We start from the raw sequence: 19,579 nt of genomic DNA, 5'->3' as shown, positions 1-19,579 counted from the left end.
ACTTTACATCTTATTATGTGACCCACCTAGCACAGGACAAAAGTAGGGGCTTCGGACTTCCTGTCTCCGCTATATCCCTTGAATAACTTCTCTGGGGTGTCTCTGGGTAATCTTTGCACCTCGTTTTGTGGTGTGTGTGTGTGTGTGTGTGTGTGTGTGCGCGCGCGCGCGCTCTGTTGAAATGTCTGTGATGTGTGTATGGTTTTCACGTGAACGGAGGCAGGCAGAGCCGGGTCTGTGGGTTCTAGTGTGTTCTTAATCTTCTTGGAAGTTTGTGCAATGACTTCCCCCTTGTTTCCTACGCATACCTCCAAGTATGTGAATGTATTTCCTATGGTCCCTTGATCTTGCTGAGCCTCTGTAAGGAGGGTGGCTGAACCATCTGCTACGTGTCTGGGAGCCCCTCTTTAGCTACCTCATGTCCGGACATGTGCTTACTTCCAATGTTTGCACCCACCCGCATTCACTACTTCCAGGCAAAAAACGTGCACTGGGGCACCTAGAGAATAGTCAGTCAAGGCTCCGCCTACATTTTGCTTCCTCCTTGGAATTTCCAGCCCTGTGCAGCCAACTACTCCCCAGCTGCGAAGGGCGGAGTTCCCGGGGCCCGGCCCCTTCTTTGGCTCTATAAGTAGCGCTGCTTGGCCCGGGATCTGTACTCCTCTACATCCTCTGCACTACGCGTAAACTATGTGCCACTCTCGCAACCATCTCCACACCATGACTGGCCTGAGGGCCCCTTCTCCAACTCCCTCCACCGGCCCGGAACTCCGGCGGGGCTCCGGTCCCGAGATTTTCACCTTCGATCCTCTCCCGGAGCGGGCCGTAGCGTCTGCCGCGCGTCTGAACACCTCTCGCGGGCACCGAAAACGCAGCCGAAGGGTGCTCTACCCTCGAGTGGTGAGTATCGCCCGAGTGGGCAGCAGGAGGTCGCGTCGCCCTGATACCTGTAGGGAATGACTAGACGCGGGGACCTTGATCTGACGTTTCCCTCTTTTATCTGCTCAGGTCCGGCGCCAGCTACCAACCGAGGAACCCAACATTGCCAAGAGGGTCCTCTTTCTCCTGCTCGCCATCATCTTCTGTCAGATTTTGATGGCTGAAGAGGGTGTGTCGCAGCCCCTGACTCCGGAGGATGCTACTACCAGCGCCGTATCACCTGAGCCCATCTCTGCGCCCATTACTGCGCCCCCGGTCCTCGAACCTTTGAACCTGACCTCGGAGTCCTCGGACTATGCTCTGGATCTCAAAGCTTTTCTCCAGCAACACCCGGCGGCCTTCTAAAGGCGATGGGTCACAGTCCGAAAAAAACAAAGAGGCACCAGGGGTATCTGGTGTGCGAGAACGTATCCCAAACTGGGACTTCTAAGGCAACGCTAAACTCAGAACACTACAGCCAAGATGTGGGTGCTTGGGGCGAGCCCGAGGCACTGTGGGTCCTGGCTAGGCCCACTGGGGACGAACAGAGACCTCGGTGTCTAATTAATATTTATGTATTTATGTATATCCTCCTAGGTGAAGGAGGGATGTATGTAATATTTATTCTAACTTATGCAGGGGTGCGAGATATGCCTCCTTGCTATAACAGATATTTATTACGATTTATAGGGTCTGTGAGACAGAGTTGTGGGAGGGGAGGACCTGGGTGGTAGGACTCCCAGCTTGGGGATTAAGTCTTAGTGGGGGGTATAGGTTTAAGGGTAACACTCTGTCTTCCATCACTTCAACTCTGTAGTCTGTTGTAAGGCTTCGGCAGACCCTTGGGAATCCGGTCTGTGGCCTTTGATGTCTTCCTGATTGCTTCTTGGAGCAGCTGCAGGAGTCTTGGGTCCATGGATTGTCAGAGGGCGGCTGTCTGGGGTCGCCTAGTATGTTCTGTGAACACGAATAAACTTGATTGCCTGTCATTATTATCAGCAGTTCTCAAAGTGTATCATTTCAAGCGTGGGTTGGGGGGAAAAGTGGCGGGAGGATGTGACTAGGTCCCCAGTCCGCACCCTTTCTTGGGTCCTGAACTCTTTCTTGGAGTTACAGACCTATATCCGGTCACCGGATGCTGTCATACATTGCTGGGTCTGCGGTTTTCCCGGTTAGAGAGTGGTGTGGCAACCTGCTTACTCACGGCAGGCGGCGGGTTTGCAGGACCCGGGGTGGAAGGGCGTGGCCTTGGTGGGGGGCGGGGCTTCCAGGCCAGAGCTCGGAGCAAGGCGGGGTGTGGGGGGGGGGGAATGTCTGGCATCCCCCTGGGCTGCCGAGAACTGGAGTGCTGCGGACCCGAGCGGGGCCTGCTGGGAAAGGGGCGGACCGAGGGGTTGGGAGGGGGCGGGGTCGTGTTTGTTGCTGCAACAGGGTGCGGCCGGGTGGGGGGCGCCAGTGCAGCTTCCACTAAACCGAGTGTCCGAGCAGTCCCCACCCCGTTCTGGGGCTCTGCGGGTCTCCGCGCTTCCCTAGACCCCAGTGGGGTTGCTTATCGGCGTTCCGGAAGGTGAGTGGGGATGGGAGGCGGAGCCTTGGGCGACTGAAGAGCCTGGAGGCTGCGGAATTGCTGCAGACCCCTGGGCGCGGGAGAGCTTTGTGTGGTGGAGGGGTTAGGGGGCGCGGTGAGAGGAAGACCTCGAGAATCCGCTGGCACGGAGGAAGACGTCCCTGGGGCAATCTTAGGACTGTCACAGGGGCGCTCAAGGGACTGGGCGGTGGCAGAGGCAGTCGGTGCTCTGGATAGGAGGGGCAGGAGGTGCCACAGGGCCCCTTCCCCTCTGCAAAGGCTTCCGTTCTATTCCCTCCAGCTGCAGCTTCAACCATGTTTTTCACTTGTGGCCCAAATGAGGCCATGGTGGTCTCCGGTAAGTCTCCTTCTCAGCCAGTGACACTCACCACCCACCCCCTCCTTTAAACCTGACCTCAGCCCCCTTCCCGTCTGCACCAGCTTCCCAGCCCCTATGTTCTGCCCACAATGGCCACAAACCACCTGTGATTCCCAGCCTCCAAGGCATAGAATGCACCTGCCTCAGCATCCAGATTCTTCTTATGGGTTTTCACCTTTTACCCCATGGCCTTTTGCTCTGCCACGGTCACATTATACCCTCACCTTACAGGGTTCTGCAGGAGCCCCCCAGTCATGGTGGCCGGAGGCCGAGTATTTGTCCTACCCTGCATTCAGCAAATCCAGAGGTAGGTAGCAACAGAACCCTGGGAGGGGAGCCCATTTTCCTCTCTACTCTTTCTCTCACTGTCTGCTCCTTTTCCCCCTAGGATCTCTCTCAACACACTGACCCTCAATGTCAAGAGTGAGAAGGTTTATACCCGCCATGGGGTCCCCATCTCAGTCACGGGCATTGCCCAGGTGAGGCTCTCAGAGCCTTCCTCCCAAAGCCCACCCCCACCTTCCTCCTGGCCGTTTCCTCTGACCATGGACTTCTCAATTCTTATCTTTCTGCTGGTCTCACCTTCAGCTGCTGCCCCAAGACACCTAGCTCTTCCTCCTCCTCTCCTTGCTTCAACTGCCATCCCCCCTTTATCTCTGCTATGGCTGCAGGTGAAAATCCAGGGCCAGAACAAGGAGATGCTGGCAGCTGCCTGCCAGATGTTCCTGGGGAAGACGGAAGCGGAGATTGCCCATATTGCCCTGGAGACACTGGAGGGCCACCAGAGGGCAATCATGGCTCATATGACCGTGGAGGTGGGACTGAGGGACAGGAGAAGACCTGGGTGGGATGTCAGGATGAGAGGTACCAGAGGACCATGACAGAGCAGCTCCCTTAGGACAGGTGATGACTCTGACTCCCCTCTTCCCACTGTTCTTTCTTTGTAGGAGATCTATAAGGATAGACAGAAATTCTCAGAGCAAGTTTTCAAAGTGGCCTCCTCCGACCTGGTCAACATGGGTATCAGCGTGGTTAGCTACACTTTGAAGGACATTCATGATGACCAGGTAAAAATAGTCAGTTGATACAGACTTGGTGGATGGAACCTATAATCCCAACCCTGGGGTGGGGTTGGGGTGGGGGCCTAAAGCAGTAGGTCATCTGGGCTATGTATGAGTTCCATTCCAGCCTGAGCTACATAATGAGTTCCAGGCTAGCCCTAGCTACAGGGTGAGATCCTGTCTCAAAACAAATGGCCTGGTGTGGTGGTGCAGGCCTTTAATCCCAGCACTCAGGAGGCAGAGGCAGAGGCAGGTGGATCCCTGTGAGTTGGAGGCCGGTCTGGTCTACAAGGTTAGTTCCAAGACAGACCTGTATAATAGACCTTATCTCAAAAAAAACAACATGGCTAGTGGTGGAGCGATGATCTTGCCTAGGGTGCTGAGGGCCCCAGCTCCACCCTACACCACAAAACAAACAAAAGCCAAGACAGTTGGTCCTTCCTGCTTCCTGATCCCGCCTCTCAAACCCTCCTGAGACTTTTTTTGCTCTCCCACAGGATTACTTACACTCCTTGGGGAAAGCTCGCACAGCGCAAGTCCAGAAAGATGCTCGGATTGGGGAAGCAGAGGCCAAGAGAGACGCCGGGATACGGGTGAGAGAGACGGGACTGCTCAGTCACCACTGGCTTGCTAGACTCCCAGGGGACAAGGGCACATGGGGTTTGGAGGGTCCAGCTGAGCATGGTTGGCCAAGCTGGGTCAGCAGGGGGTGGTGATAGAGAGTCTGGCAGAGAGCAGGCCCTTACCCTTTGGCCTTCCTCACTAACCTGACCTAGGAGGCTAAGGCCAAGCAGGAGAAGGTATCTGCACAGTGCCTCAGTGAAATAGAAATGGCCAAGGCACAGAGGGACTATGAGCTGAAGAAAGCCACGTACGACATTGAGGTCAATACCCGGCGAGCACAGGCTGACCTAGCCTATCAGCTGCAGGTAAGCACAGGTGTCTATACCACTTGCTCAATGACCCTTCCTCTTTCTTGTTTGTATTAGGAGAGACTTTGATCTTTGCTCTGATTCTGGTACCCCATTTTTTTTTAAGATTTGTTTATTTATTTTATGTGTATTGGTACCCCCCTCCTTTTTTTAAAGATTTATTTATTTTATGCATGTGAGTACACTGTAGCTGTCTTCAGACATACCAGAAGAGGGCATCAGACCGCATTACAGATGGTTGTGAGCCACCATATGGTTGCTAGGAACTGAACTCAGGACTTCTGGAAGAGCAGTTAGTGCTCTTAACCACTGAACCATCTCTCCAGCCCCTAGGATACCCCATTTTTGACCCTTTTCCTTGGCATAATAAAAGACATTAAAGCAGGGACTCAAAGTTTAAACACCTGTATGTGTATGTGTATCTTCACATACACGTAGACTGGAACATTCAGCTGAAACCCCAAGACGGACAGACAGACAGACAGGCAGGCAGGCAGACACTCAAGCAGGGACTGTAAAGATAGCTCAGTTGATAAAGTGCCCAGACGCACATATAATCCCCCCACACTGGGAAGGCAGAGACAGGTGAGACTTGAGGGATCACTGACCAACCAGGTTAGCATAATCGCTGAACCTCAGGTCAAGGAGAGACTCAGAATATAAGGCAAATGATGTCTGAGGAGGAGTGACATTGTAAGCTGTCCTCTGGTCTCCACAAACACACATGTGTGTATCTGCACATACATGTAGACTGAAGTATTCAGCTGAAAACCCAAGATGGACAGACAGACAGAAAGATAGAAAGGCAGGGAGGCAGACCATGAATGTGAGTGATCAAGAAGTAGACTGTGCCTCTCTGTTTAGAAGAAGAGAAGCCTCTTCTCATGTACACAGGATGCCCCAAAACTTTGGTCATCAAAAGAGAGGGTGAGGAAGGAAATAGCCTTGAATTATGGACAGGGAGCCACGGGCAGCCCTTTACGTTACCAGAAGGTATAGCTAGCCCCTGTCATTCATGCGTTGCACATTTGAGGATCTGCCTGCTCACCAGGATTTGGGTAAACCGCAGGTCAGTGCCGGCAGCATTTGCTGTGTATGCTGGACACAGAATGTTGAAGAATTCTAGTTGGCTGATGCAGCCTCCAGATAAGCTCAAACACAGACGTGCTGCCTTGTGTCTGCGCTCAGGCTGCAGGCTGCTTCGCTGGGTTATCATTAGCAGCATTTCTGGGTTTTGTTAGCGATTTTGCTGTTTAAAATGACTCTCAGGACTGAGGGTACTGCACACACACACACACTCACATGCACACACACTCACATGCACACACACACTCTCATGCACACATGCACTCACACTCACATGCACAGACACACTCACATGCACACACACTCACATGCACTCACACTCACATACTCACATGCACACACACTCACTCACATGCACACACACTCACATGCACACACACTCACATATGCACTCACACTCACATGCACATACTCACACACACACTCACATGCACTCCCACACACTCACATGTACACACACATGCGCACTCACACATGCACACATACTCACATGCACTCACATACACATGCACACACATGCGCATACACACTCTCATGCACACACACTCACATGCACTCACACACACGTGCACACACTCACAGCACACACACACTCACATGCACACACACATACACTTACACTAAAACGATTCAGATAGTGCTAAAGTGCTTTGTGGAGTCCCTTAGCACTAGGGTCTGGGAAGTACCTTATGGAGAAAGCGTGTGTTGTTAGGTTACCTCTGTTCAAGCACGAATTAAAATACAGTTGGCTTCTGTTTCACACTAACGCATCAGCTCTCTCTCTCTCTCTTTTTTTTTGTTCATCAATCAGTTGTTTTTGTATTTTTTTTGTTTTGTTCCCCCCCACCCCCGCTTCGGTATTTCGAGGCAGGGTTTCTCTGTATATCTCTGGCTGTCCTGGAACTCACTCTGTAGACCAGGCTGGCCTCGAACTCAGAAATCCCCCTGCCTCTGCCTCCCAAGTGCTGGGATCAAAAGTGTGTGCCACCACTGCCTGATGTTTTTTTATTCTTTTGTTCTTCGAGACAGGGTTTCTCTGTATAGCCCTATCTGGTCTGGAACTCACTATGTAGACCATACTGGCCTCAAACACAGAGATCCACCTGCCTCTACCCTCGAGTGCTGGGATTAAAGTTGTACACGACCATGCCCTGCTTGCTTGTTTAAGACAGGGTCCTCACAAAGTAGCCCAGGCTAGACTCAAACATGCAGCAGTCTTCCCGTGTCAGCCTTTCTTACTGCTGGGATTACAATCATGTACCACCATGCCTAGTGTAAAAGGTATCTTTAAACAAAAACACTTAAACAAAATCAAGTAGGTGATAAAAAGTATAGACTAGGCTGTCCCTTGAACTCAGAAATCCTCCTGACTCTGCCTCGAAGTGCAGGGGTTAAAGGTGTTCACTGTGGTGACACACACCTTTAATCCCAACACTTGAGAGCCAGAGGCAGGTAAATCTCTATGAGCTGGAGGCCAACCTGGTGTACAGAGCTACACAAAGAAACCCTGTCTGGAAAAACAAACAAAAAAAGATTTCTTTTTTATGTTATGTGTTTATGTGATGAGTGTTTTGGCTACATGTTTATGTGACCACCGTGTGCATGTGTTCATGCCCAGTGCCTGTGGAGGTCAGAAGATAGCATCTGGTCCCCTGGAACTGGAGTTACAAATGGTCGTAAGATGCCAGGCAGGTGCTGGGTGGTGAACACAGATCCTTTGTAAGAGGATCCAGTGCTTGTAACTGCTGAGTTTTCTCTCCATCCACTGTTATGTTTAATTTAATTATATTTATGTATGTTCAGGTCAGAGACAACGTGCTGCAAGAGCCAGCTCTTCCCTACCATGTGGTTCCCCCAAGATCAAACTCAGGTAGTCAGGCTGGGAGACAGATGCCTTTATGCCCTAAGGCATTTTAGCTAGTTCAAGATCACATCAAGTTTGAAGCCAGCTTGGATTCTGTAGCCTTTCTACAGAGTGACAACCCTACCTTAAAAAAAAAAAAAAAAAAAAGTCTGGAGAGATGGCTCAGAGGTTAAGAGTGCTGCTTCTCTTCAAGAGGTCCTGGGTTCAATTCCCAGCAACCACACAGTGGCTCATATACCATAACCATAGTCCCGTGAGATCCAGTGCCCTCTTCTAGTATGCAGATACTAGCATACACACAAAGCACCCATATACATAAAATACATAAATAAATATTTAGAGATGAATGGTGGCACATGCCCTTAATCTCAGCACTAGGGAGGTAGTTGGCCTCTGAGTTTGAAACCATCCTGGTCTACAGTTGAGTTCCAGGATAGCCAAGGCTCCATAGTGAAACCCTGTCTTGAAAAGCCAGATGATGATGACAAGAAAGAATAAGAAAGAAAAAAGAAAAAGAGAAAGAAAGAAATTTGAATACACACAATCTCTGGAAGCTGGTTATAGCAATTGCTTCTAGAAAGGAAACCAAGAGGTTTGAGGCAAGAGGTGGGAGGAAGCCACTTTTTTTTTTTCTTTCTTTTTTTTTTTTTTTTTTGGTTTTTCGAGACAGGGTTTCTCTGTGTAGCCCTGGCTGTCCTGGAACTCACTCTGTAGACCAGGCTGGCCTTGAACTCAGAAATCCGCCTGTGTCTGCCTCCCAAGTGCTGGGATTAAAGGCGTAGGCCACCACCGCCCGGCTAGGAAGCCCTTTCTACACGTCTACTTTTCCTTTTGAGTTTATTTTGTTCCTTATTTTGTGTGCAAAAGATAAAAAAGAAAAAAATCTGCTGGCAGGGTGTAAAAGGCAGTACTGACTATCGATTGAGCTGTCCTGGCTGGCATCGATGGTGGCTTACTCTTAAGAATGGCCACAGAGAGAAATGGAGACATGAACAGGACTGCGGAGGTAGATGATGATCCCAAAAGGCTCAGTGCCTCCATGACCCTCATACTATAGAGAGTTACCCGAGAGGAAAACCTGAGAGAGACGCTTTGTCTCATCCCAGGGAGGGCAAGTACCAGCCTCATCCATTCAGATGCTAAGTCCTTAGCCTAGCTGCTCTGAGAAGTCACAGGGCCACAAGAAGGTTCCCAGGCATTTGATTGATTCTGTACTTGAAATGGATCCCACTACCCAGTAGACTGAGCTGACCAGAAAACGGCTTCCTGGGTCTCTTCCACGTTGTATCCCACCGGTAGCGCTGGCTTTTTTCTCTGACTCGGGCCACCTGCTCCCCAGCTATGACTCGAAGTTCCCCTTGCTCCCTAGGTGGCCAAGACGAAGCAGCAGATCGAGGAGCAGCGGGTGCAGGTGCAAGTGGTCGAGCGCGCCCAGCAGGTGGCAGTGCAGGAGCAGGAGATCGCCCGGCGCGAGAAGGAGCTGGAGGCCCGTGTGCGCAAGCCTGCAGAGGCTGAGCGTTACCGGCTGGAGCGTCTGGCAGAAGCAGAGAAGTAACGCCCTGTTCCTGAGCCCCCTCCCGGCCCCTTGACGCTCATAGTCAGAAAAGGCGCCCTGGTAACAACCGCTTCTCTTCTGTCCCCAGGGCCCAGTTGATCATGCAGGCTGAAGCCGAGGCTGAGTCTGTGCGGGTGAGTTGGGGCATGGCTCCTGATTGACACAGGGAAAGGCTTTTCAGGGTTTAATATGCTCTGTTGCTTGTTTTGGATTTTTGAGGCAAGACTATTATTGTGTCACCTTGGCTGACCTGGAACTCACTGTATAAACAAGATGGCTTCAAACTCAGGGAGATCCACCTACCTCTGCCTCCCAAGTACTGACTGGGATTCAAGGCACTCACAACTGAACCCTGTTGTTGTTGTCGTTGCTGTTGTCCTCCTCCTCCTCTCCCTCCTCCCCCTCCTCTTCCTACCCCTGTCCTCTTCCTCCTCTTCCTACCCCTGTCCTCCTCCTCCTCCCCCTCTTTCTCCTACACCTGTCCTCCTCTTCCTCCTCCTCTTCCTTTTCCTCTTCTTCCTCCTACACCTGTCCTCTTCCTCCTCCTCTTCCTCCTCTACCTCCTCCTCCTACCTCTGTCCTCCTCCTCTTCCTCCTCCTCCCCCCCTCCTCCAATGTGGGGGGGCAAGGTGGTGCATCTTGCCAGTGTGGAGGTCAGATCTCCCAGAGATTTTAAGTAAGGTTGTTGGCCTTACTGGCAAGCGCCTTTACCCTCTGAGTCTCATTGGCCTCAGAATTTGGTATCCTTAATGAGTTTTCTGCCCTGTACCCTCTACAGATTCGAGGGGAAGCTGAGGCCTTTGCCATAGGGGCCCGTGCTCGTGCCGAGGCTGAGCAAATGGCCAAGAAGGCAGAAGCTTTCCAGATGTACCAGGAGGCCGCTCAGCTGGACATGCTTCTGGAGAAACTGCCCCAGGTCTGGAGACGGGTGGGACTCTGAGAGGAGGGGTATACGGTGAAGTTAAGTGACTAAAGGGGGTCATTAGGGGTGCCAGGCGTAAGGCAGGACCGAAGCGAGGAATCACAGTCAGTTGTGGGGTGAATCTGATGGATGGTGTGGTCACAGCTATCTCTGCCTCCCAGGTAGCAGAAGAGATCAGTGGTCCCCTGACCTCAGCCAATAAGATCACGCTGGTGTCTAGCGGAAGCGGAACCATGGGGGCATCCAAAGTTACTGGGGAAGTACTGGACATCTTAAGCCGCCTGCCGGAGAGTGTGGAGAGACTGACAGGCGTCAGCATCTCCCAGGTGAGGGGGAGTGCAAAGTGTGCGTGTTACTGAGCACCTAAGCTGTGCGACACAGTGGGCTGAGTGCTTAGCGGGTGTCTGGGAGCCCAGGAAGTTAAGTTCGATTCCCAGAACCCACATCAGGTCCTTGCTTGGTTGGTTCCTGGCCAGTGAGAGACCCTGAGAATATAGAGTGCTTGGGGAACGACAGCCAAAAACTATCCTTTGCCTTTCACACACAAGTGCACGTGCACACACAAAAGGACTACCTCCAACGTGCTAAATGATGTAGTTCTTGTTTCTGTAAATCTCCAACCCAAATATAGCTGGTCAAAGAAAACACAACTCCGTAATTATGAATATAAGCTGCGCGCCTAGATTGGGCAGATTCACCATTACACTACTCTATTCCCCAGCTATGAGACCCTTATAGCTTGCAGGTTTTCCAGACCACGCGTTTGTCCTTCCATCTCCTCCTCCTCCATCTCTTCCTCCTCCTACAGCCCTCTCCTCCATAATCTTCCTCCTCTGTCGTTCTCTCTCTCTCTCTTCCCTCAAACCTTTATTTCTCCACCTCCCCTTCTACTGCCCATCACTGGCTTCCAGCCAGAAGGTTCACTAGAATTAACCTGTGCAATGACTCACTCCTCCTCTGCAGCCCTTCCCAGGAAAGGGGAATTACCATCAAAATACAAGGCCTGGGCTATCCACCCCAGTCCCCATGGCTGGGAAGCTGAAGTCAGGCCAGCCTTCTGTAGCCTGTGTGCCTGGGCACCAAAGGAGAGTAGAGTTAGCGGCCACCTGTTGCCTGCTGTCTCATTTCCTGACATATCATGACTTCCCTGGAGTTTACCCATCTGTGGGTTATGGCAAAGGTCAGAATGATGTAAATCACAGCCCCCTTGCCAGTAAGCGACCACCTGTGATGGGTTGCCTCGTCTTAAAATTATCTTAAAGAGCTGGCCATGGTGGTATCCCAGCACTCAGGAGGCAGAGGCAGGAGGGTCTTTTGAGTTTGAGGCCAGCGTGGTCAAAGAACAAGTTTCTTTGGGACTACACAGAGAAACCTTGTCTCAAAAAATCCAAAAAGAAAACAACAAAATCCCCAAATTGGCTTAACTGTCCTCCTTGCTTGAGTGTTGGGAAATTGTTTGCAGAGTACTTAAGCCAGTGTGTTGGGTAAACCACAGAAACATGCAGCTGGGTGTTTGTTTAAAGCTTAATCTCAGCACTCAGGAGGCAGAAGATCATTAATCTCTTGAGTTTGAGGCCATCTGAGGCAATATAGGGAAACCTCGTCTTTTGGGGTTTTGAGACCGGCTCTGTGTAGCCGTGGCTGCTCTGGAACTCACAGGCTGGCTTTGAACTCAGAGATCTGCCTCCTAAGTATTTTATCACCATCCCTTCTTAAAAAAAAAAAAAAAATGAAACCGCAGCCGGGCGGTGGTGGCACACGCCTTTAATCCCAGCACTCGGGAAGCAGAGGCGGATTTCTGAGTTCGAGGCCAGCCTGATCTACAGAGTGAGTTCCAGGACAGCCAGGGCTACACAGAGAAACCCTGTCTCGAAAAACCTTAAAAAAAAAAAAAAGAAACCGTGTGTATATAAAAGCAGACTTCAAGCTGGGTTTGTTGGAATATATCCTTAAAGCCTGAGCCAGGCTTTGAGTTAAGGAGTATGCAATCGAAGTTCTAGTCCCTCCGAGCTCTTCAGGGATGGGTCCCAATGGTTACATGGATACCTGGAACTTGCTACATAGATCAGACTAGCCTTGGACTCAGAGATCCAACTCCCCTCATCCTTTTCAATGTCCTCCAGAACCCATCCTTCCAAACGGATGCTACAGAGAGCAGATGCTGGATTCCCACGCTGTCACATCTTTTCTTTTCTCTAGGTGAATCACAACAAGCCTTTAAGGACAGCGTGAGCCCTCAGTCTTCAATGGTACCTGGACATTGCATGCGCCTCACCTGGCCTCCCTGAGCATGGCCCTCGACAGGGGTGCACGGCTCTCCTTGCCAAATAGTCTGTGCCTTGCCTTGGAGGGTTTGCCCTTCTCAACCCATTGCCAGTGCCCTGCACCAAGACTTTGTTTATCTTACTTCAGCCCATCCCAACTATTTAACTTCCTGATTAAACTAGACTGTTTGAGCCCTGTTATCTATACTTCTTTCCTCACCAAGACCAAAAGATAGCCCTCAAAATCCTTTTAAGTACCGACGCTAACAGCTAAAATACCAGTTTGCAGCATGCTGGAAGCAGAAGAAACAAGTTCCAGGCCAGCCTGGGTAGCAAGAACCTGACTCGGTCTTTCCAAGTTGCCTGTGCAGATTCCTGCAATGAGGTTGACAGTAAATTCACCCCTCCCTGGGCTCACAGTACTGGTCAGGTGGATGCCAGAATCCGGTGACAAAACTTGTAGGAAATGGTGCCTGTATCCACCTGTACCCCTCAAACACCCTGATCTACATATTAAATCCAGACTTATTACACCTAATGCCACTAGGTGTGGAAGCTTTGGCCTAGTGTTAACAGGGAACTCGAAGCCAGCCTGAGCAAGTCTCAGAATAGTGTGACTACAGGTCACAAGTTAACCCCAGAGGTCTGTAGGATATGCTGGAGGGTTGATGATGGGTTGTGAGGGACTGTTGTCAGGATTGTGGGCAGCTTTTGAACCTGCAACCCTCTGCTGAATGTCTAATCAGACATGCTCTTTTCCCTGGAGAGCTGGGGATGTCACTCAGTGGTCCCCAGCTCTGAAAGAAATGGCTAGGCATGCCAAATGTAATATCTCAGGTATTGGAAAGGCAGGGGCAGAAGAATCACCTAGTTAGGACCAGCCTGGGCAAACTACAGACAATTGAAAAGCCCCTAGGGATGCAGCTCAGGGAGAGAGCATTTGCCCGGCACTATGGTCAATGTTCAACACCACAAAAAATTCAAAATTAAGATCTGGCTGGCTCTTATAGCTTGCTTGCTTAGAATTTAATATAGTTTTGTGACATCCAGTATAACCTTGGGAACAGTATAATTCAACCCGGGACCAGCTTTACCTACTGCTGAATGAGCACACAGCCTCACACCTTTTTTTCCAATTCCCATTTATTTTTTGGCTCTTGGGGCAATGTTGTCTTTTCAATATGAAAAAAAAAAAAAATCAAGTTCAACACAAAATACAAAGGAAACGACCAAACCAAGGGTAGGAGGAAAATCGGGGCAAAGGTTCAAAGGTTAACCTCCCCTCTGAGGAGTGTCTGAAACACCCCATGGAAGCATACTTTCCCAAGTGTGAGGGTTAAGAGGGAATTGGTGTTCAGACACCAAGGCTTTGCTTCACCCCCCCCCAAACCCCCATGCACCATCTCTTGGAGAAAGGATAATACAGGGAAGACACCTCCAATGGCAGATTTGGCTCGTGACAGCTGGGAGGATATAAATGGAGATAATACTGTTAATACCTCTCCTGAGGCTGAGCGATGAAGCAGGGGAAAAAAAAAAAAAACCCGATTGAAGGCCTCAGTGGATTCCGGTGTTTAAATGGCCTTGACTGGAAAACCCCTCCCTTCTCTTCCTATTGACCTCTACCCACCTTTCCCTGATCCACTACTTTGCTTTAAGATGGTTACTGAATTCTTAGAACTGGGCTGGGCTCTACACACGATCTAGAGCAGAACTTGGGTTCCTGGAGAATATATTGGAAGAATATTGACTGGACAGTTATTTAAAAAAAAAAAAAAAATGGGTACCAGGAGGAAGCACAGGGTAACACCCAGAATGTTAGAAATCTAAGTTTGTCAGAGTGGAAAGAGAAAGGAGACATTCCACAAACAAATATTTATTGAGTGCCCGACACGTGCCAGGCACTGTTTACCCCCCAATGAGAAAACAAAACGAAAAAAAACAGGACAGAGGCAGCAGAAAGAAAAAAACGGGAGGACAAAGGGCAGCTGGAGAAAGCTGAGGGAACTAAGCAGCCTGAGGTGAAGCAGGGCTCTCTGCCTTAGGCCTCCTCTTCTGCCTCCTCTCCGAAATCCTCTTCCTCTTCCGCGGTGGCATCCTGGTACTGCTGATACTCAGAGACGAGGTCATTCATGTTGCTCTCAGCTTCGGTGAACTCCATCTCGTCCATGCCCTCACCCGTGTACCAGTGGAGGAAAGCCTTCCGGCGGAACATGGCCGTAAACTGCTCGGAGATGCGCTTGAAGAGCTCCTGGATGGCCGTGCTGTTTCCAATGAAGGTGACCGCCATCTTGAGGCCGCGTGGTGGGATGTCACAGACAGCTGTCTTGACGTTGTTGGGGATCCATTCCACGAAGTAGCTGCTATTCTTATTCTGCACGTTGAGCATCTGCTCGTCCACCTCCTTCATGGACATCCGCCCGCGGAAGACGGCCGCGACTGTGAGGTACCGGCCGTGGCGTGGGTCACAGGCGGCCATCATGTTCTTGGCGTCGAAGACCTGCTGGGTGAGTTCAGGCACCGTGAGGGCCCGGTACTGCTGGCTTCCGCGGCTGGTGAGAGGCGCGAAGCCAGGCATGAAGAAGTGGAGACGGGGGAACGGCACCATGTTGACAGCCAGCTTTCGAAGGTCGGCGTTAAGCTGGCCCGGGAAACGGAGGCAGGTGGTGACACCGCTCATGGTGGCTGAGACAAGATGGTTCAGGTCTCCGTAGGTGGGTGTGGTGAGCTTGAGGGTACGGAAGCAGATGTCGTAGAGGGCCTCGTTGTCGATGCAGTAGGTCTCATCCGTGTTCTCCACCAACTGATGGACAGACAGGGTGGCGTTGTAGGGCTCAACCACGGTGTCAGACACTTTGGGTGAGGGCACCACGCTGAAGGTATTCATGATGCGGTCAGGATATTCTTCTCGGATCTTGCTGATGAGCAGGGTGCCCATGCCAGAGCCCGTGCCTCCACCCAGGGAGTGGGTCAGCTGAAAGCCTTGCAGGCAATCACAGCTCTCTGCCTCCTTCCGCACCACATCCAAGACAGAGTCAACCAGCTCAGCTCCCTCTGTGTAGTGGCCCTTAGCCCAGTTGTTGCCTGCCCCGGACTGACCTGGAATGTAGCGAGGGAAAAAAAAATTTTTTTTTAAAAAGCTCAATCACAAAGATATGGGAGGAAACACGATACTTCTAAACCTTTCAACGCTTGAAGTCATTCCATCTGGACCACGGGAATCCGTTCCACATAACTCACCAAAGACAAAGTTGTCTGGTCTGAAGATCTGGCCAAAAGGACCTGAGCGAACGGAGTCCATAGTCCCGGGTTCTAGATCCACCAAGATAGCTCGAGGGACGTACTTGCCGCCTACAGGGATTCAAGTAGATGTTTGATCAATCAGCAATGAAATAGCTCAAATTTGGAGCTAGTCATTAAAGTTGTCATTCCAGGCACTACCACCCGGTGGCGGTAGAGCTAATCTTTAGCCCTTTATGGTGTCTAAAGGGAAAAAAAACGGGAACCATACAGAGGGGTAACAGATACTTAAAAGCGTGGAAAAGCAGGGCGTGGTGATGCTGCCCTTAAAGCCAACACTTGGAGGTAGACCGATCTATGTGAGTTCCAGGGAAGCCAGTGATGAATGGGGTCCCTGTCTCAATAGAGGGGCAGGGAGAAGTGTTAAAAGGGGGTTTGAGCCCTCACCTGTGGCTTCATTGTAGTACACAGAGATTCGGTCCAGCTGCAGGTCGCTGTCCCCGTGGTAGGTACCGGTGGGGTCGATGCCGTGTTCATCGCTTATCACCTCCCAGAACTGCATAGGGAAGAGCAACGAGGCCTCAATGGCTCGAGTCCTAAGGGATGCCTCCCGCCCCTCATTTCAATTCCAGACATGTTCAAACGAGGCCGAGGTGTAGACACTGCAATCCCGTTATCTGCTTGCCGAACCCCCATAGAGAACCTACGCCCCCGGAAGGTTACAACCTTTGTGGACAGGGCGAGCGATGGATGGTTCAAAGGGCCGGGAGGCTGTAAGCATCTACATGGGCGGATCGGCGCCCACCTACTTGGCTCAGCACCCAGGTCGGCTCCTGAAGCCAGGCACCGCCCTTCCAGGCCAGCACAAAAGAGGGTTGGGGGAGAAAGGTGCGGCCACTGCAGTCGCCCACCCCTTACGCGCTCCACGTGACTGCGGTGGCGGGCCGCTCCTCCAGCAAACCACAAAGGCGGGAGCAGCGCGGGCGGGGCCTCGCTGGAGGGGCGGGGCCAGTGCGCCCCCGCGGGCCGGGGCCGCATTGTCCCTGCGCGCCAGGGGCTCCAGCCCCGCCCCCAAAGGGTCCCACCCTTCGGCTACAATTTAGCGGCCGCACTTCCTCCCTCCCCATCCCCCGCTACCCTGTAGTTGCGCGCAGAGAGGGGGAAAAAATTTTTAAAAAGCCCCACGGCCTCCGATCTTTATTCCCTCCTTTCCCTCTCCTTAGTCCTCCCCCTCCCGTCGGTCTATCACATACTTGGAAAAGCTCACACTTTCCTACTGCTACCCTAAGATCTCTTCTAAGGGCAATGAAAAGTAAAAGCAGGCCCCTACAGAATCATTATCTTAAAAAGAAAAACCTTGGGCCGCCGGGTTCGATGGTGTCTCCAAGCCTTTGTTGAGAGGCAATCCGCACCTGGGCACCTCGGCAGCTGCCCGCCAAACCTCGCCCCTTCCCCCGCCATTCTGTTCCACCATGGCCCTCCAGGCGGGGTGGGGGTGGGGGTACCGCAAGGGGAAAACCTCGCCTCGGCTTTGTCTCCGATCGTTTCCGCATCCCTCCAGTCCTCGAACCGTTAGAAAACCCCTCCTAAGACCAGCTCTTTACAGTCCCTCATCCTCTCCCTTCCCTAAATTCAAAACGCTCTCTTAATAGCTTTCCGAAAAATGTGCCACGAAAAGCATTTCCTCATTTCTCAGTATCAGAGCGCTAGCTACAAACACGGGTTATATTTATACGTGCAAAACTTTGAGGGGCCAAATCTGACCGGTGGAGAATGCAAACGCCCCGTGAACATTGCTCATGATTAACAGAGATTTCTCACCCTTACATATTTCAGCTAAGATTTTAAAATCCTTACCTTAGCACCGATCTGGTTGCCACACTGTCCGGCCTGGATGTGCACTATTTCCCTCATGGTTAGGGTTTACTGTAATAAATTTTTTTCGATGGTTCCAATATAGGTACCGAGCAAGAAAAGATAATTAAGGTTTTTGAGGTTTTTTTTTCTTCTGGGCCGGTCTCAGACTGAAAGGATGGAACGTAGCCCCGGAGGCTGCAGCAGCGAGATGCGAGCACGACCGCAGGAAGGTTCTAAGAGGCAGAAGAGGCCGGCGAGCGCAGGAGGGAAGGCGCGCAGGGCGGGGCGCGCGTTCGCGCGGCTGGGGGCGGGAGATAGGCGGGTGTCCGGGGTCGCAGACAAAGCCTACCCAACCAGTCCCTGATTAGACCAGCCGATCACGTGCCAGACGGCCATTGGTCTCAGAGCCAGTGGCGAACGCAGTCCTTTTTGGGAGTTGTAGTTCTCTATTGTTGTCCACGCTGCAAGAAGAAGTTAGGGATGGGTGGGTACTGTGGGAGGATTAGGGGTTATCTTGTGTGTGTGTATGTTATTTTATTTATTTTCATGAAAAATTACCTTTCACGAGATTCCTATCCTCTATTTCTAAGAAAGGATTTTGTACTAAAAGAGGTTTGGGAAAATATAGTAATTAGGAGATCAGAGGTGCCTGAGTTGAAAGTGGGTTGGGCACGCCCTGCCAGCTGCCCACCGCAGTAGGTCTGGGAAGGCCAGACTGCCTAGCTCAGCGAAAAATCCTGGGAACTGTGTCCGCCTTCCCTGATACACAGTATCTAGTTCTTTGTGATCCCAAGACAGGAATTTCAGTAAGGCACTCCTCCCTCCCATCCCTCCAGAAGGAAGAATTGCCCTTCTGTTTCCAAGGGAGTTGTGTCAAGGATTTTTTCAAAAGAGAAACAAAATTGCAAGGATCATGCGAAAAACTGCTTGGAGCTGATGTCCTAAAAGAATGAAGGTGTATATAAAACTCTGAGTGGGGCCAGGCTGTAGTGGCGAACACCTTTAATCCCAGCACTTGGGAGGCAGAGGCAGGCAGATTTCTGAGTTCAAGGCTAGCCTGGTCTACAGAGTGAGTTCCAGGACAGCCAGGGCTACACAGAGAAACCCTGTCTCGAAAAACCAACCAAACAAAAACAACAACAACAACAACAACAACAAAAAACCTCTGAGTGGGATTTGGGCTTTTAGGAAGATGCTGAAGATATTCTGGTCATCTTGTCAGTACAGACTGTGGAGTGGACAGACTAAGAGAATGCCAGTCTTTAGACAGTGCCTCCCTCTCTCAGACATTAGCTTGAAGCAGGGAGGGGGGTCGTTTTTTTTCCAGTTAGTTGATTTTATTCATGAGTCTCTGGTAATGTCCTGGAACTGCATGGGGAGATGAGAATTGAACGGGCTCAAGTCAGAGCCCATAAGCTTCTCTTTCCTTGGTACTCGAAAAATACTAAATATCCTTAAACATGTAAAGGGATACAAAATGATTAATTAGAATAAGAGCGAGAGGCTGGGTGGTGGTGGCACATGCCTTTAATCCCAGCACTTGGGAGTCAGAGGCAGGCAGATTTCTGAGTTCGAGGCTAGCCTGGTCTACAGAGTGAGTGAGTTTCAGGACAGCCAGGACTACACAGAGAAACCCTGTCTCGTTAAAAAAAAAAAAAAAAAAAAAAAGAATAAGAGCAGGAATGGTTCACAGGGTTAGTCCCCAAATTCTGACTAGAAGAGAAATTCCAGGTCAGGGTAGGCTACCTAGAAGCTACCTGAACAGCCTGAGGTACACTTTAGGTTCAGTCTCTAAATGAACGAATAGAAAGGAAAAATTAGATTGTGCCTACCCAACCACTCAGGCAATAGGGGAGGTTGAGGCAGAAGAATCCTTGCACTTTGGAGGCTAACCTACAAAATGAGAGCCTGTCTTGGAAACAAAACATTCGTGG

General features: G+C 51.0%; 3 protein-coding genes across 3 annotated transcripts; 2 read left to right on the top strand and 1 right to left on the bottom strand.

Annotated features, from left to right (window-relative positions):
• The first annotated feature begins 690 nt into the window (after positions 1-690).
• Positions 691-1,916, top strand: Ier3 (immediate early response 3). The gene is made up of 2 exons (XM_028786505.1): positions 691-900; positions 1,009-1,916. The coding sequence occupies exons 1-2, from the start codon at positions 691-693 to the stop codon at positions 1,282-1,284; spliced, it is 486 nt and encodes a 161-aa protein (XP_028642338.1). The 3' UTR covers positions 1,285-1,916.
• Positions 1,917-2,342: 426 nt separating this feature from the next.
• On the top strand, positions 2,343-12,749 carry Flot1 (flotillin 1). Its single transcript, XM_028786504.1, has 13 exons — positions 2,343-2,485; positions 2,787-2,843; positions 3,096-3,171; positions 3,253-3,343; positions 3,536-3,679; positions 3,812-3,931; positions 4,423-4,518; positions 4,702-4,854; positions 9,177-9,358; positions 9,451-9,496; positions 10,141-10,278; positions 10,446-10,610; positions 12,484-12,749. Exons 2-13 carry the CDS (start codon positions 2,801-2,803, stop codon positions 12,514-12,516), a joined length of 1,287 nt encoding a protein of 428 aa, XP_028642337.1. The 5' UTR covers positions 2,343-2,485; positions 2,787-2,800; the 3' UTR covers positions 12,517-12,749.
• A 1,659-nt stretch (positions 12,750-14,408) lies between these two features.
• Positions 14,409-17,897, bottom strand: Tubb (tubulin beta class I). The gene is made up of 4 exons (XM_028786503.1): positions 17,646-17,897; positions 16,236-16,344; positions 15,789-15,899; positions 14,409-15,647 (listed from the first exon to the last, which is right to left on the bottom strand). The coding sequence occupies exons 1-4, from the start codon at positions 17,700-17,702 to the stop codon at positions 14,590-14,592; spliced, it is 1,335 nt and encodes a 444-aa protein (XP_028642336.1). The 5' UTR covers positions 17,703-17,897; the 3' UTR covers positions 14,409-14,589.
• Between the last annotated feature and the right edge of the window lie 1,682 nt (positions 17,898-19,579).

The sequence above is a fragment of the Grammomys surdaster genome, unplaced genomic scaffold (assembly GCF_004785775.1).
Source record: "Grammomys surdaster isolate TR1022 unplaced genomic scaffold, NIH_TR_1.0 125504, whole genome shotgun sequence".
Lineage (NCBI taxonomy): Eukaryota > Metazoa > Chordata > Mammalia > Rodentia > Muridae > Grammomys > Grammomys surdaster.
Note: the sequence above shows the minus strand (reverse complement) of the source record. Positions and strands in the feature narration are given on the sequence as shown.